The 14,709-nt window shown below is 44.6% G+C and overlaps 1 protein-coding gene across 2 annotated transcripts in view; it reads left to right on the plus strand.

The window, feature by feature from the left end:
* The window catches only part of Arl14 (ADP ribosylation factor like GTPase 14), a 22,881-nt gene continuing 8,172 nt past the window's right edge, over positions 1-14,709 (plus strand). The window contains exons 1-2 of one of the 2 annotated variants that reach the window (XR_007592740.1): positions 1-1,535; positions 12,900-13,702. Coding sequence is in view for 1 of the 2 variants with exons in the window: in XM_050147442.1 (XP_050003399.1) it covers positions 8,407-8,964 (558 nt within the window). In the remaining variant the exon portion in view is untranslated. Of the gene's footprint in view, positions 1,536-8,193; positions 9,565-12,899; positions 13,703-14,709 lie in introns of those variants that run through there. The other variant, XM_050147442.1, reaches the window with a different exon arrangement.

The raw sequence follows: 14,709 nt of genomic DNA on the forward strand, positions 1-14,709 counted from the left end.
AGAAAATTACAGGATCACCTTTAGCTGGATCAGCAAGTCATTATCTAAGTTTTTGTTCTAGTAAAGCAAGAATTCGAAAGTTAACTTTCTTGACCATAGAGATGTCTTTATGAAAACCTGACAGCCATTTCTTTTGAGTATGTTTTGGTTCCTAAGTGTCATTGTTTGTATTTGATGATGAGGTCAGTGACAGTTCATAGTTTCAAAGGCGTTGCTGCTAAGAAGTATAGATTCCAGTCAAAATTACGTGGGCATAAGAGAAACACACTTTTGGTTTTGTTGTTTCTTTTTTCCCCCCAACTAATATCTTGGTGCTCTTTAGACATAGTGTAGGGGCTGGAGATATGGCTCATTGTTTAAGAACACTCGCAACTATCGCTGAGGACAACAGACCTGAGTTCTGTTCCTGACACCTACATGAATCAGCTCACACACACCTGGAACTCCAGCTCCAGGGAATCTGATGCTTCTATGTCTACTGCACTCATACACATAATAAACCCACGCACAGAAACAGGCACAGATAAAAATCAAAACAGGACAAAAAATCCAAATCTAAATAAATTAAAATAAAGGAATCTTTTTTTTTTCACCACTGTAAATTTGGGCAGAATAGTTTGCTTTTGTTAGCTTCCATGTTTGTGTTTTATTTTGTTTGAGACAGAATCTTTGTAGCTTAGGTACCATCAGTTTTAACATTCTCTCTTCCTTCTGTCTCACCAGTGCTGAGGTTACAGGGTTAAGTCATCCAGGATGGAATTGCTTTTAAGTTAATCAGTGTAAACAACAGCCAGGAGCATGACACTGTGTCTTCCACAACCACGAAGCTGGAATCAGGGGGCAACACAAATCATTTGGAAGGGGCGGGGCGGGGCTGCCTTCAAGAAGAGACATCGTAAAACAAAACAAAGCCCAAACCCAAGTTATAAGGTAAAAACATGTTTTGTTTCTGGGTTTTTGTTTTTTGGGTTTTTTGTTTGTTTGTTTGTTTTTGAGACAGGGTTTCTCTGTGTACTCCTGACTGTCCTAGAACTCGTCCTGTAGACTAGGCTAGCCTCGAACTCACAGAGAGGCATCTATCTCTGCCTCTGTTGGGATGCAAGCGTGCACCGCCACTGCCTGGCTGTGAAAAACCATGTGTATTTAGCCTGTAATACAGTCTAGTAATCCAATGCTTAAAAAAAATTTATTATTCCTGGCCGCTACTCATACACCTTCATCTGATAAGAAGAAAAAGGAAAGAAATCAAAAGTGAGAAGGAGAAAGGAGAAAACCAAGGGCGTGGGAGACCAGGAAAGTGAAAGCAGACAAATGCCCTGACCTTGACCCTCACGTGTTACTTCCCTTGTGCCGTAGGGGCCACTCCGCCCTCCTTCCATCCTTCCTCTAACACTAAGAGCAAGAGCGGCAGCTGGCCCATTTGAGAAGCCGCTCACTGGCTAAGCATTTATTCCGAATCTTACTCACGCTTGCTCGCACGCCTGGCTAGTCTCAAGTGTTCGTCACTTGCAAGACCACGCCTCCGTTTTCCGCAGGTCAGTTCCGTTTACTCTGTTTCCTAACGCGCCCATTTTCAGCATGCCTTCCGCTTTCTCAGTCTGGGTTCGGGCTGAAAGATGAAGTGAGCCCCGGGAGGTGCCAAGTTTGTTCGGCAGGGACCTGCAGCCTCCTCTCTTCTTACTCATCTGACACGCCCCTTGTTGGCTGGACACAGTGCGTTCTTTTACCCTCCTCTTTACGACTTCTTTGCTTCCTTACGTTCCTGTTCTCACCTTTACTCGTGCCCAGTCTTAGAGTTAGTTCCTTGAGAGTGCAGCTTGTTTAGGGCATATTCACACCGCCAGTGTTTTGCTTTAGGTACAGAAATGCTGCGTGTCCAATACTAGAGTTTTGTTTCTTGGCTTGCTTGCTTTTTAAAAACAGTCTTGCTGTATACATCAGGCTCCTTAAACACTGTCTCCTAGGTGCTAGGATTACAGATGTATACCACGGTGTCCAACATCAACCTAAGTTTGATGAACGTGTGAATAAAACGTGTAAAACTATATGCGCACCTCAACTAAAACTAGAAAAATAGACAAACGTGCAGTTCATAACCACACCGGGTTTCAAATGTTTGGATGATTTAAAGATGTTTTTAAGAGAAAAGATTCTCCTCAAAAATAGCAAAACTACATATAAAGTAAATATTAAAGGTTTTAAATGTTTGTTCTTTTGTTGGTGGGTATATGTGTGAGTGTGGGCCACGCCTACACAAGCACCTGCCGAGGCCAGAGGAGGGGGTTAGATCAACAATCTCTCCAGCTCCCATTTTTAAAGATTACAAAAAATAGTTCAACCTTCACTTCCTTCCTAAGGGGTGGGGGACTGTTATCTATTTGGGGAACAGCAGATGGTCAGTGCTCACCAGAGTGAACCTGGATGATAAAGATGAAGAACTCTAAAGCGATGGAGACCTGCGCCAACCCCCCCCCTTTTTTTTTTTTTTTTTTTTTTTTTTTTTTTTTTTTTTTTTGAAGTGGGAAGGGAATCAGTTAGGTTAGTGGTGGTCCGGGTTACACAGCCCTGTTGTTGTTGTTGACTCCCGATGCTGGCTGGCTAGCCAGACTTCATGTCTTGCTGGGCTCAAAGATGCCTGAATCAATACCCTTCAATAGTCCTTCATCTGGGTAAGGGATGCTATGGCCCCTCATGGTCCAGCCTTAGCCTTCAGACTGCCTCTCTAGGTCTGTGTTTTCCTCCTGTTTATTTTAACTTCACTGGGAGGGTGGTATCTTAGTTAGGGTTTCTATTGCTGTGAAGGGGCACCCCGACCACGGCAACTCTTATAAAAGAAAACATTTAATTGAGCTGGCCTTACAGTTTCAGAGGTTCAGTCCATTATCGTCATGGAGGGGTAAGACAGCATGCAGGCAGTCATGGTGCTGGAGAGGGAACTGAGAATTCTACATCTTGATCAGAAGGCAACCGGAAGAAGTGACCTGTGGACCACACTGAGTGTAGCTTGAGCAAAGGAGACCTCAAAGCCCACCCCCACAGTGACACACTTCCTCCAACAAGGTCACACCTACACCTCCCAGTAGTGCCGTTCTTTATGAACTTATGAGGGCCAATTACATTCAGATCCCCACAGGGTGTAATTCGGTGGAACCCTGGGGGGGAAGATCCTGTGCAGTGATTGGTTTTCTCCAGGATCAAACACTCCTGTTCTAATCATCAAATTGTTCTTCATTTGGAAAAGGCTAAAATCAGCACCACTTTTACTTATTTTCAAAATGTCTCATATTTATTTGTTGTTCTTGTGTTTGAGACAGGGTTTCTCTGTGTAGCCCAGGCTATCCTGGAACTTACTCTGTAGACCAGGCTGGACTCGAACTTGGAGATGTGCCTGCCTCTGCATCCTGAGTGTGTAGGTACTAAAAGAGGTCAGAGGTATTGATTTCCCTGTAGCTGGAGTTGCTTACACCCTGCATTGATCGGTGAGTCCAAGCAGCAGATATGAACCTAGATCCACCAGTCTCCTCGTGGGCACCTTTAGGATGTGGGTGGTAACAGTGTCAGTTCTGGCAGAAGATATGGCCCCGAGAAGAAAGGTCACAGATTGGACTCTGCCATTCTTCACTGAGCCCTGAGTGCCTGTTGCTCTGGACCAGACTGCACTTCTAAGAACTGGGTCTAAAAAACGCTTGGTGGGTGAAAAATGTTGCTTTCTCTCAATTGGGAGCTTGAGAGAGCCTGTACTGGTGACTCATAGCTGTAATTCCAGCATGTGGAAGGCTAACATCAGAGGACCATGGGAGAGTCCAGAGGAGGCTGAGCTACATTGTGACTTTCAGACAATGTGGGCTACACAGTGAGATCCTGTTTCAAAACTCAAAAAAAGAAAAAAAAATTGGTTGGTAGAGTGCTTGTCTACTGTGCATGAAGCTGTGGGCTGCACCCCACTGCCATACAAATCTTTCATTCCAGTTCGTGGGAGGCTGAAGTAGGCAGATCTCTGTGAGTCCGGAGGTCAGCCTGGTCTCCATAAGATGTTTCAGGCCAACCAGGACAACACAGTGAGATCCTGCGTGAAATATATAAATAAATACAAATGACAAAAAATAATTCAAGATCATCTTCAGTTGCCCAGTTAATTTGAGGCTAGCCTGAGTTACATGAAACTTTTGTCTCAAGAAGAAAAGAATTAAAGAAACTAAACTAAGTAAACTAAACAAGAGAATCCACATGTGTTTTGGGAGAGGACCAAAGGATCAAACATTTGTAGGCTCAGGACGATAAACAGGGGGAGGAAATTGTTCTGCTCCCTTGTCATGTGCTCATTGCACTATGATGTTCTGCCCTGAGAAGGGACCTGTGCTTTGGTGGTAAAGACAAGGACACAGCAGCATCCTCGCTGTCGTCTGGATACACGGAAGGATGCCGGAGCTCCAACAGGACATCGCGTGAGATCACATTATTGAGTCTGATACAAAGAAAACGTCTAACTTTTCTGTTACATTTAGCTTATTCAAAGCACTGGAGTGGGGAAAAGGTCTAGTGGCATGCAGAGTCCCCAGCTCACCTGAGGAAGAGCATCCTTCTTACATCCTGAACCTGGATCCTTTCTTTCTGTGAATGTTGCCGAATTTGATCAGCTCATTCCAGTTCAGTTCCTTCCAACATGTTTTTCTTTTTTCTGAAAGCTTTTAAGGCTAGAAGGAAGTTTGGAGGGACAAAAAAAAACCAAAACCAACCCATCAACCACAGTTCCCAGAATCCCATTTAACTGCTCACTTAACCCCGCCTGCTGCGCGCTATGGCCCTGTTTGCATGCATTCCTCCCCTTTGCACAGATGCATATCTGCGATGCACCTGTTGCTGTTGACTCGGTTGCTGCTATCATTCCTAGCATCTTCTTAGAACGAGGGTTACTTTTTCATGTCCACAATTCCACCGTTGCCCTCAAGAAGTTTACCGCTGATGACCAATGGTGGTGTGGGTCTCTGAGCAATATGCACACACAGGCCGGGGACTGATTTTGGATGCCTTCCCCTGCTTTATTTTCCACTTTATTTCTCCAGATAATTTCTCACTGGGTCTGGAGATTGCCATTTCAGCTAGACTGGGTGGCCAGAGAGCCCCCACCCAGCTTTTCACCCCCCGACCCCACCCTGGGTTGGGGTTACAGACATGTGCTGTTGCACCAGGCTTTTATGCTTGGGAATCTGAATTCAGGCCCTCAGTCCTGCACATCAAGCACATTGTTCGCTGAGACATCTCCTGAGTCCTAGCCAATGTAATAAACACTCCATAACCAACTTCCCTAAGTCTTACGCTTACATATTTATATATTTGTATATTTATCCTCTTTTTGAAGCGAGTCTCACTATGTCTCCCTAGCTGGTCTAGGAGCTTGCTGTGTAGACCAGACCAGCCTCTAACTAACAGAGATCCACCCGCCTTGCTGATGTTGTTTCGTTGATTTTTTATTTTATTAACTGTTATTTTTGCGAAGCATTGTTTACAGGACCGCACACTGCACTTTTACTGTCCCCCACTCTGCCTTTTCTCCTACTTCTTTCTGCTTCTTTCGTGACGTGGACAGAATTGAAGACTCTAGCCCTGCCATCTTACTTCATGTCCAGTTGAGTCAACAAATACAGGCGCATCACAATTAGCTGTAGCTGGCTTTCTCATGACACAGATTTGTAGAACAACAACCACCTATTGCACCAGCTGTTGCTTCTCTATCTCTATCCTGTGTTTTTCCAAGTTTGAAATTCACCTCACAATTCCCCGATGCCTTCCACCCCGAAACAATCCCTGAAGATCCAGATACGTAGCTTTGCTCATGGAACAGGACATTTTCCACTTACGTGCCTTTCATTTGTTTATCTGTCTTTGTCTTCTCTCCAGTGAAAGGGCATTTTAAGGCAGATCTAATTTATCTTTGAGGGCTGGCACCCAGCGAAGTGTGGTTCCCAGAGTAGGCATTCTCTCTGTCAGCCACACAGTCTGCCTGCATACCGATCTTCTGACCGGGTGGCCAGTGGGATCAGTACAACACCTTTCATTGCGGAGACATAGTGAGTTGGTTAAAAACGTAAATTGTAAACCCATTTACAGACGTTTTTGTTTTATTTTTAATTATGTGAACGTTCATGTGCATGCTGTGTGTGGGGGTGCTGGGGGAGGCCAGAAGGAGGTGGTAGGTCCTCTGGAGTTGGAGTTATAGGTAGTTCAGAAGCTGTCGAAAGGAGGTGGTAGGAACCAACTCTATTCCTTTGCAAGAGCAGCAAGTCTTCTTAACTGCTGGGCCATCTCTCTAGGTCCTCATTTTTTTTTTTTAAATCTGTGTACCTTTTTTTGGTGCACACAGTAGTTTACCTCAAAACTTTTCTTTTAAAAAATTTTTTTTAGTAAAAATAAAACATGACATCATATGCCTCAAGAAAGTTCTTTCATAAAAATCGTATTGTTAAGCATTGAGGGAGCCTTTCCATCTAGAGATTTCATTACTTATTTTTCATTGTTTATTGTTACTCTTAAAAACAAATTGTGTGTGTGCACTTGTGCACGTATGTGTGTGTGTGTGTGTATGTGTGTGTGTACACTTGCCACCATGGACTTGTGGACGCCAGAGGAAAACTGAGGATTGTTCTCTTCCTCAATCTCTCATCTCCATGGGTTCCGGTCATGCAGAGGCTTGTGTGGCAAATGCCTTCCCCCAGGGAGCATCCCAGCCCGAGAGTCCATTCTACAATACCGGGAAATACTTGCAAATTGTTTATTTGTGCTCTGCTGGCCTACTTCTGTCTTCTGAGGAGTAAGGCGCCATCCTTGGACTATGACTGAAGCTGATCCCCTCTCCCTCTTCTCTTTCTCTGAAACTTCCTTTAGTGTTTGCTTTTAACCTCTCACGCAGTTTCTCTTCTTTTTCTTCTCCTTCTTCTTCTCTCTCTCTCTCTCTCTCTTTTTTTTTTTAAGACAGGGTTTCTCTGTAGCTTTGGAGCCTGTCCTGGAACTAGCTCTTGTAATTCGCCTACCTCTGTCAGAGACACCTGCCTCTGTCTCCAGAGTGCTGGGGTTAAAGGCGTGCACCACCACCTGGCTCCTATCATGCAATTTCTAATAGATCTTTTTCTCTCTCTCTTTTTATTTTTCCCCGAGACATCGTTTCTCTGTGTAGCTTTGGCCATCCTGGAACTCACTCTGCATACCAGGCTGGCTTTGAACTCAGAGATCTGCCTGCCTCTGCTCCCTGAGTGCTGGGATTAAAGGTGTACACCACCACCATAGGGCTTTAAAATATCTGCTTTTCAAAATAAGTTTTCAGGACTTGGTCTTTGTTTTCTGAGTTCCTTTTTTTAAAACAAAATCTTATCCATTTCTTGTTTTAGAATATTAGAATATATTTAGAATATTTAGAATATATTTAGAATATTTAGAATATATTTTAGATTATATATATTCTGCTCTTCCCGCTGCCTCTCTCCAGTGCACCAACCCCGCAGCCTCAGCTTTATCTCACTAGGCCAGTTACCGCTCATCTTCCACCCATTTTCTGTCTCCTAGAATCTCTGTTAAAAACCCCACCCTCCGATGGACTCTGATGACTTTATGTGCTCTTTTTTTTTCCTTTATCATCGCGCTGGTGAAGTTCACTAGCGGTCAGTTTGCCATCTTCAGTAAGTCTGTTTTATTGAAAAGTGTATGGGTAAAATATTTCCCTGGAGAAATTTGGTTCTGTGAATAGCGTTAAGTTCCCTGCCTGGAAGTGATGCTTTGCTTATGAGACTGAGGTTGGCAGGCTCAAAGTTTCCCACTGAATAACCGGGTAAGAGGAAGCATTTAGATACAGAGAGGGTGATAAACTCGGGGGGGGGGGGGGGGGGGGTGGCGCGAGGCCGTTGTTGTTGATNNNNGGGGGGGGGGGGGGGGGGGGGGGGGGGGGGGGGTTCGACAGTTCTGATACTTAGTTACAACTGAATAAGATAGTTCTACCAAAGAGTTTAGTTCAAGCTAGTTAAAGCCAAAGGTCGCTTCTGTTCTGAGATGGTGGTCCTGGGACCGTCTTTTTTAGTCTTTAATTTTCTCCAAACGTTTCTACCTGAGAGAATAAAGCTGCAGCATCGGGCCACTCCTAATCCTACTCACTGGCAAAGAATGTCCCCTTTGAGCCACTGTGATACCGGCTGGTTACTCCCACAGATTCCTCAGGATTGGCTGGGACTGCAAATAAAGCCATTTGACTGTAATCAAGTCGATAAGCCACAATATAAACGGAGCTGCCAGCCACCTGCTCTCGGGCTACAGATGTGGCGCTTACTTACTTTTTCTCCCTAAACGTTTTCATGCAAGAACTGGGAAGGAACCATTGTCTTCAGCCAGAAGAAAAGAACTTCAAGGAAGAAAAATCCCAAAATGGGATTGCTGAATTCTAAAAATCCCAAAGGCAAACACGCCCATATTCTTCTTCTGGGACTCGACTCGGCTGGGAAATCTACTCTGCTTTACAGGTTAAAGCTTGCTGAGACTCTCACGACCATCCCAACCATCGGCTTCAACGTGGAGATGGTCCAGCTGGATACTGATCTTCCGCTCACCGTGTGGGATGTTGGAGGGCAGGAGAAGATGCGAACCGTCTGGGACTGCTACTGTGAGAACGCAGACGGGCTGGTTTACGTGGTGGACTGTTCCGACGGCAAGCAGAGACTCAAGGACTCCTGCAAAGAGTTCAAGCACATTTTGCAGAATGAACACATCAAAAACGCGCCGGTCGTCATATTAGCCAACAAACAAGACTTGCCCGGAGCTCTGAGTGCCGAGGAGATCACCAGGATATTCAAGGTGAAGAATCTGTGTAGCGACCGGTGCTGGTACGTGCAACCCTGCTCAGCTGTCACTGGAGAAGGGCTGGATGCCGGGTTCAGGAAATTGACTGAGTTTGTGAAAAGCCACCTGAAGGCCAGAGAAGCCTGAAGACCTTAGTGTTCTTCAAGCACAGATGAGGCTGTGGAACCGTCCCAGTCTCTGAAAGACAATGATGAAGTGGAACTGGGAATTCTGTTTTATTTCCCATGAGAAGTGAAAAAAGTGAGTTACTGACTTCGTACATTTTCCCGGAGGTTAATTTCACCCCGTCCAGCTAAAGATGGAACTTTATAGCGAACTATGGGGTGATGGTCTCTGAGATGGAAGAATTTGTATTTTGAAAAGGTTAATGTGTTGGATGATTTGAAAGTCATATTTAGAACCAGATAAATGTTTATTTATTTTCTACGACCAGTAGAGTAATTTCTGTCTGCTTATCCAGTCAGGACTCTTTCAAATGGTTCCCAGCCATTGTACTGCTGCAGGTATTGGATCTCTACCCTGTTCCTGGGTAATAACTGAGTGGTGAGAAAAACATTAAATTATGAAGAGGGAAAAGGTTGGTGCTAGCCTCTTGGAAATCTTTGTTTTCTAAACAGAACCCCCGTTCCACCCCCCCCAGTCCTCCCAGCTTACTGAAGTCTATTTCTGGTGATTTCCTCTAGTGAGTCTTTTTTAAAATATATTTTTTATTCTTTGAGCATTTCATACTATGTATATTGATTATATTCACACGCATACACACGTATGCATACACACACACACACACACACACTCCCAGTGAGTCTTAAACAACTTTAGTTGCTCAAAGGAGGGGTTCTGCAGCGTAAACTCTGGGTTTAGAGCTTCGCTCTTGGCTACAGCCTTGGGACCGGCTTCAGTGGAACTCAGCTCAGCAGCCCTATTGCCTAGGAAGACAGGTGCTCTTGGCACTGACCAAACAGGAAGCCAAGCCAGACTTTGCTCCCAGAGGCCTTGCAGTTCACTGGGGGAAGTGACAGGAAGCTGGTAGCTGGAGCAGGTCGGTATGCGCTGCCAGTTTTTGCATGAGATAGAGACACACCCAGGGACGGGAAACACTTCTTGTAGGAGATGGAGTTGAAGAGGCTGTCTAGCTACCAGGAATCCCCCACAGGGGGAGGTTAGTCAAGAGACATTCTCATCACTAGGTGATTCTCCAAAGTGGGTGGTTGAGCAGCAAAGGAACAAGGGATGGGGTTGGGATCTCTGTGAGAACAGTCCTGGGATCACCGCTTTCTCCTTTCCCACCCCAGTGAGACTCCTTCGGTGTGGGATAATGCCGCCGAGCTCCATGGCAACCCCAGTGGCTACAAATCGTAAGACAATAGGGGAAAATAAAGGTTTAACAGGTCAAGTGTAGGACTGGAGAGATGGCTCAGAGGTTAAGAGCACTTGCTGCTTTTCCAGCAGACTTGAATGTGTTCCTAACTCTGCTGGGTGGTTCACGATGACATGAGACTCCAATTTCAGGGGATCCTGCATTCTTTTCTGGACATTAATTAGCACATAGGTGGCAGACACATACATATACATGTAAGTGAAAATAAAAATACACCTTAGAAAAAAATAAATCAAGGGTGATGGCCCCTGGGTTCCTCTAAAATGTTTTTCTCCTTATAGCTATAATTTGCTCAACGAAGGTCCTTCTGTGCTTCATGGGATGCCTCCAGGAAAGGAGAGACACATCATAATGGTGACTTTTGGTTTAAAACTGTGTATAGCAGTCATCGGGAGAAACGCTTTCCCGTATCTTCTCATGGAATGTTTACAATTGAGGAAAATAGGCATTAGTATTTCAGTTTACAGACATGAGCATCGGGACTGAACAAGGTGAAATCGCATCTCTCTCTCTCTGTCTCTCTCTCTCTGTCTCTCTCTCTCTCTGTCTCTCTCTCTCTCACACACACACACACACAGATTTAAAAGTTTTATTATGTTGGGGTGTATATGTAATGGAGGTTCAGAGACAACCGAGGAGTCAACTCCTTCCCCTGTGAAGGTCTTGAGGACTGAACTGAGGTCACAGACTTGGCAGCAAGGGCCTTTACCTGTTGAGACACCTCTCCAGCCAACTACTCCCTCTTTCTTTTATTTTTGAGTTTAATACTATAATTACATCATGTCTCCCTCTTTTTTCCTCCTTCCAGATCCTTCCCTAATGTCCTTCCTTGCTCTTTTTCAAACGTGTGCTCTCTTTTTCACTCATTTTAACTGAGAAATTGCCGGAGTTAATATTGGAACTTAGGTGTGTCTCACTCCAAGAAAGGCCTCTGCCGTTCCTTACTGTGTCACTGTAGAGACAAAATATCCTCTCTGTCATCAGTGAGCTTCCAGCACACAAGAGCTGGGGCTGGGCATCTAACTCACTGGTCAAATAACTTTACCAGCAATTCAAGATGCCCTGGTTTGATCCCAGCCAGGGGATGGGGGAACTCTAGGTAATATGGATTCTATAAGGAGAACGTTCTTGGAAACAATAGAAGGCAAGTACACTAGTTAAGCACACTAACAGATACAAGAAACACATGGAAAGGTCCGTTGGTGGTTCCAGGGAGCTCTGGGATGCTAAAGTTTCAGAGCTGAGCTCTCCCCGAGTTTCACAAGACGACTGAAGTCCCACGCATCTTCCCTTACAGTTCCTTTATGCGTTTCTAATTTAGTCTTAAAGTTAGGAGCCATTCATTTATTTCAATGCAGAATATCTGAACAGAAAGCGGGTTTTTTTTTTTCTGCTATTTGGTAATATGAGTTCGGTCAACCTGGTATGATATAAAACTCAAAGAAAAGAGTTTGGAAAAATATCAAAAATACTGGAAGTTGGGGTATGTGTGGTGTAGTAGCCATGTGTCTGCTCTCTCTCCTCCTGGCATGCTTTCTTCTACTCAACAACACGGGTGAGTGAATTGGTACACACACACATACACACATACTATATACATAATATTCACTATATATACACACATACTATTTATGCACAGACAGTATATATATACACACTATAATACACATACACACTACATATACACACACGCTATACACATATACACATACTATATATACATACACAGTATATTTATATGTGTACATATATACACGTGCTATATATAAACACGCTATATATACACACACTATATATGTGCACGCATGCATGCATGACACGTGCGCAAGCTCGCACGCGCACACACACACAACACACACACAAATATATCCCCTTAATCCTCTTAACCCTGATATACTAATAAAGGCTGAATTTGAGGGAAGAGCAGAAGACAAGCTGTAGACAATAGCAAAACAGTAGTAAATTATTTACTAGTAGATGAAAGAGGCTATGCATACTCATACTTTTGTGTTTATTACTATACTTTTTATTTATTTTCTTCTATACATTTTATTTATGTTTTGTGTGATGGTGCTGGAGACTGAACCCAGGGCCTCATACATACTAGGTGAGTACTCTGCTACTGAGCTGGGCGACCCACCTCAGACTTTTTTTTTTATTTTTAATATTTATTTATTATGTATACAATATTCTGTCTGTGTGTATGCCTGTAGGCCAGAAGAGGGCACCAGACCCCATTACAGATGGTTGTGAGCCACCATGTGGTTGCTGGGAATTGAACTCAGGACCTTTGGAAGAGCAGGCAATGCTCTTAACCTCTGAGCCATCTCTCCAGCCCCCCCCCCTTTTTTTTTTGATTTTTCGAGACAGGGTTTCTCCGTAGCTTTTTGGTTCTTGTCCTGGAACTAGCTCTGTAGACCAGGCTGGCCTCGAACTCACAGAGATCCTCCTGCCTCTGCCTCCCGAGTGCTGGGATTAAAGGCGTGCGCCACCACCACCTGCCTCAGACTTATTTATTTCACTCTACTTAATGGATTCTCTCAGCTGTTTCATCCTCACGTTTTTATTTTTTACGCCTACATAAATTTTATTGTGTGTATCCGAGGTCTACCATATGGTGTTCTAGGGGACATGGAGGTTATGAAATGGTTTCCATAGTGTGACACGCTGTCATCTCACACAGTTACTTCTGGGACAAAGACAGCCAGAATGGATTATCAGCAGAAATCCCAAATGCCCTGGAGCAATGCCCTGGAGCTTACTCCTGTCCCTGTTACAAACTGAGGCAGAACGGAGAGCACACAGCTGTGGACCCTGCGGGAAAAGAAAAGCCACCATTTCTGAAAAGTGCCAGGGTCGAAGATCTGAAGCCTAATTCCTACACTTTTCAGATACAAGTAAAAATAAAATATTTACGTTTTCTCTTCTACATATTCTAAGTAAAAGAATAATAAAAAATGATAACTAACCAGGCCGCGGTGGCACACACCTTTAATCCCAGCACCGGGGAGCAGAGGCAGGCGGATCTCTGTGAGTTCAAGGCCAGCCTGGTTTACAAGAGCAGTTCCAGGACAGGCTCCAAAGCTACAGAGAAATGATGTCTTGAAAAAAAAAACAAACAAACAGAAACAGCAAAATGATAAATAAACCAAACAGCCAGACTTTCTTTTTCACTGTTTATTTGCCGTATTTTGTATGATCGCGAACATTGCTGAGTGCTTATGAGTCCTGTGACGTGTTTATGTCCTCTTTAAATTCCTTGAATTCTCTGATAAAAATTGTGATAACTTAAAAAATCCCCGTATCCTGTGTTCTTCTGGGCAGCTCTCATCTGAGAACACTTCTATGGAACTATGGGTTAAGGGAAGACTTCCTGTCCTGGGCATCTGTGTTGTTTTCGGTTTTATGATTTGGCTTGTGGATTTTCTTCAGCTGTGTTTGATATGATCCTGGCTTTCCTCTGCTCGGCCCACGCAGGAACTGCTGGTAGGTGAGCTGTTCAGCTAGAGCAGGCTGTGAAGGCAAAGATGGGCAGACGGCCACAGGCAGTGGGAAGAATGGAAGAGGGAGGGGATGTTTGACCCGTCAAAGCAGACTCTTGGGCAAAGCAGGTTTGAAGGCCACTGGGTCTTCCTGGGTTTGCAGATGACCACAGACAGACGGGACAGAGCTGAGGCGGGGCGGGGAAATGGAGGGTGTGGACTGGAAAGGCGAGCCTCGACTCAACCACGCAAAGGCGGCTCCTGAGTAAGAGGGCTGGCAGTCTGAGGGATTGGAACTACTGGACTTCCCAAGACAGTGTCTCATATAGCCCAGGCTGGCCTTAACCTAGTTGTATATCCAAGGCTGGACGATTTATGTTAAATGTTAATATTGTTGGGCTAAGTTACATCAGAACCGAGAAAGCTCACACAAAAGCAAAAGACAGTTATTAGATGACCTAAGTATAAGAGTAGCGTTTTCACAAATAAATTCAATTTGTTTACCTAAAATTTGAAAGGGGATCAGTTGGGGGTGTAGCTTGACGATGGCGTATTTAACCGCTATTTGTGAATTCCTCAGTTCAATCCCCATAGAGGGGTAAGGAGCTGAGGGTGGTAATGGACTCCTGGAAGCCCAGCACTTGCTGGGGAGGAAGCAGACGTTCAGGGTAAGGTTGAGCTGAGTGAGGCTTGTGGCAAATGGTGGAGGGGATATTTGGGATGTGTTGAAATAAGAGCGGCGGCGGGGCTGCGTCCCCAACACCCCGGCCGCTTGGCTAGCTTATGCCCGAAATAACAACACACAAACTGTATTCATTTAAAGAACTGCTTGGCCCATACTCTAGCCCTTATAGGCTAATTCTCGCACCTGGACTAGCCCATTTCTAATAATGTGTGTAAGCACCCCAAGGTGCGCTTACCGGGAAGATTCTAGCCTACATCCATCTTCATCGCGTGTGCCTCAGAGAGCAGAGCTATCGCGTCTACCCGGGAGAGCTGAGCATGGCGTCT

Source organism: Alexandromys fortis, unplaced genomic scaffold (genome assembly GCF_014885135.2).
Source record: "Alexandromys fortis isolate MF-2015 unplaced genomic scaffold, M_Fortis_MF-2015_v1.1 scaffold_53, whole genome shotgun sequence".
Classification (NCBI taxonomy): Eukaryota; Metazoa; Chordata; class Mammalia; order Rodentia; family Cricetidae; genus Alexandromys; species Alexandromys fortis.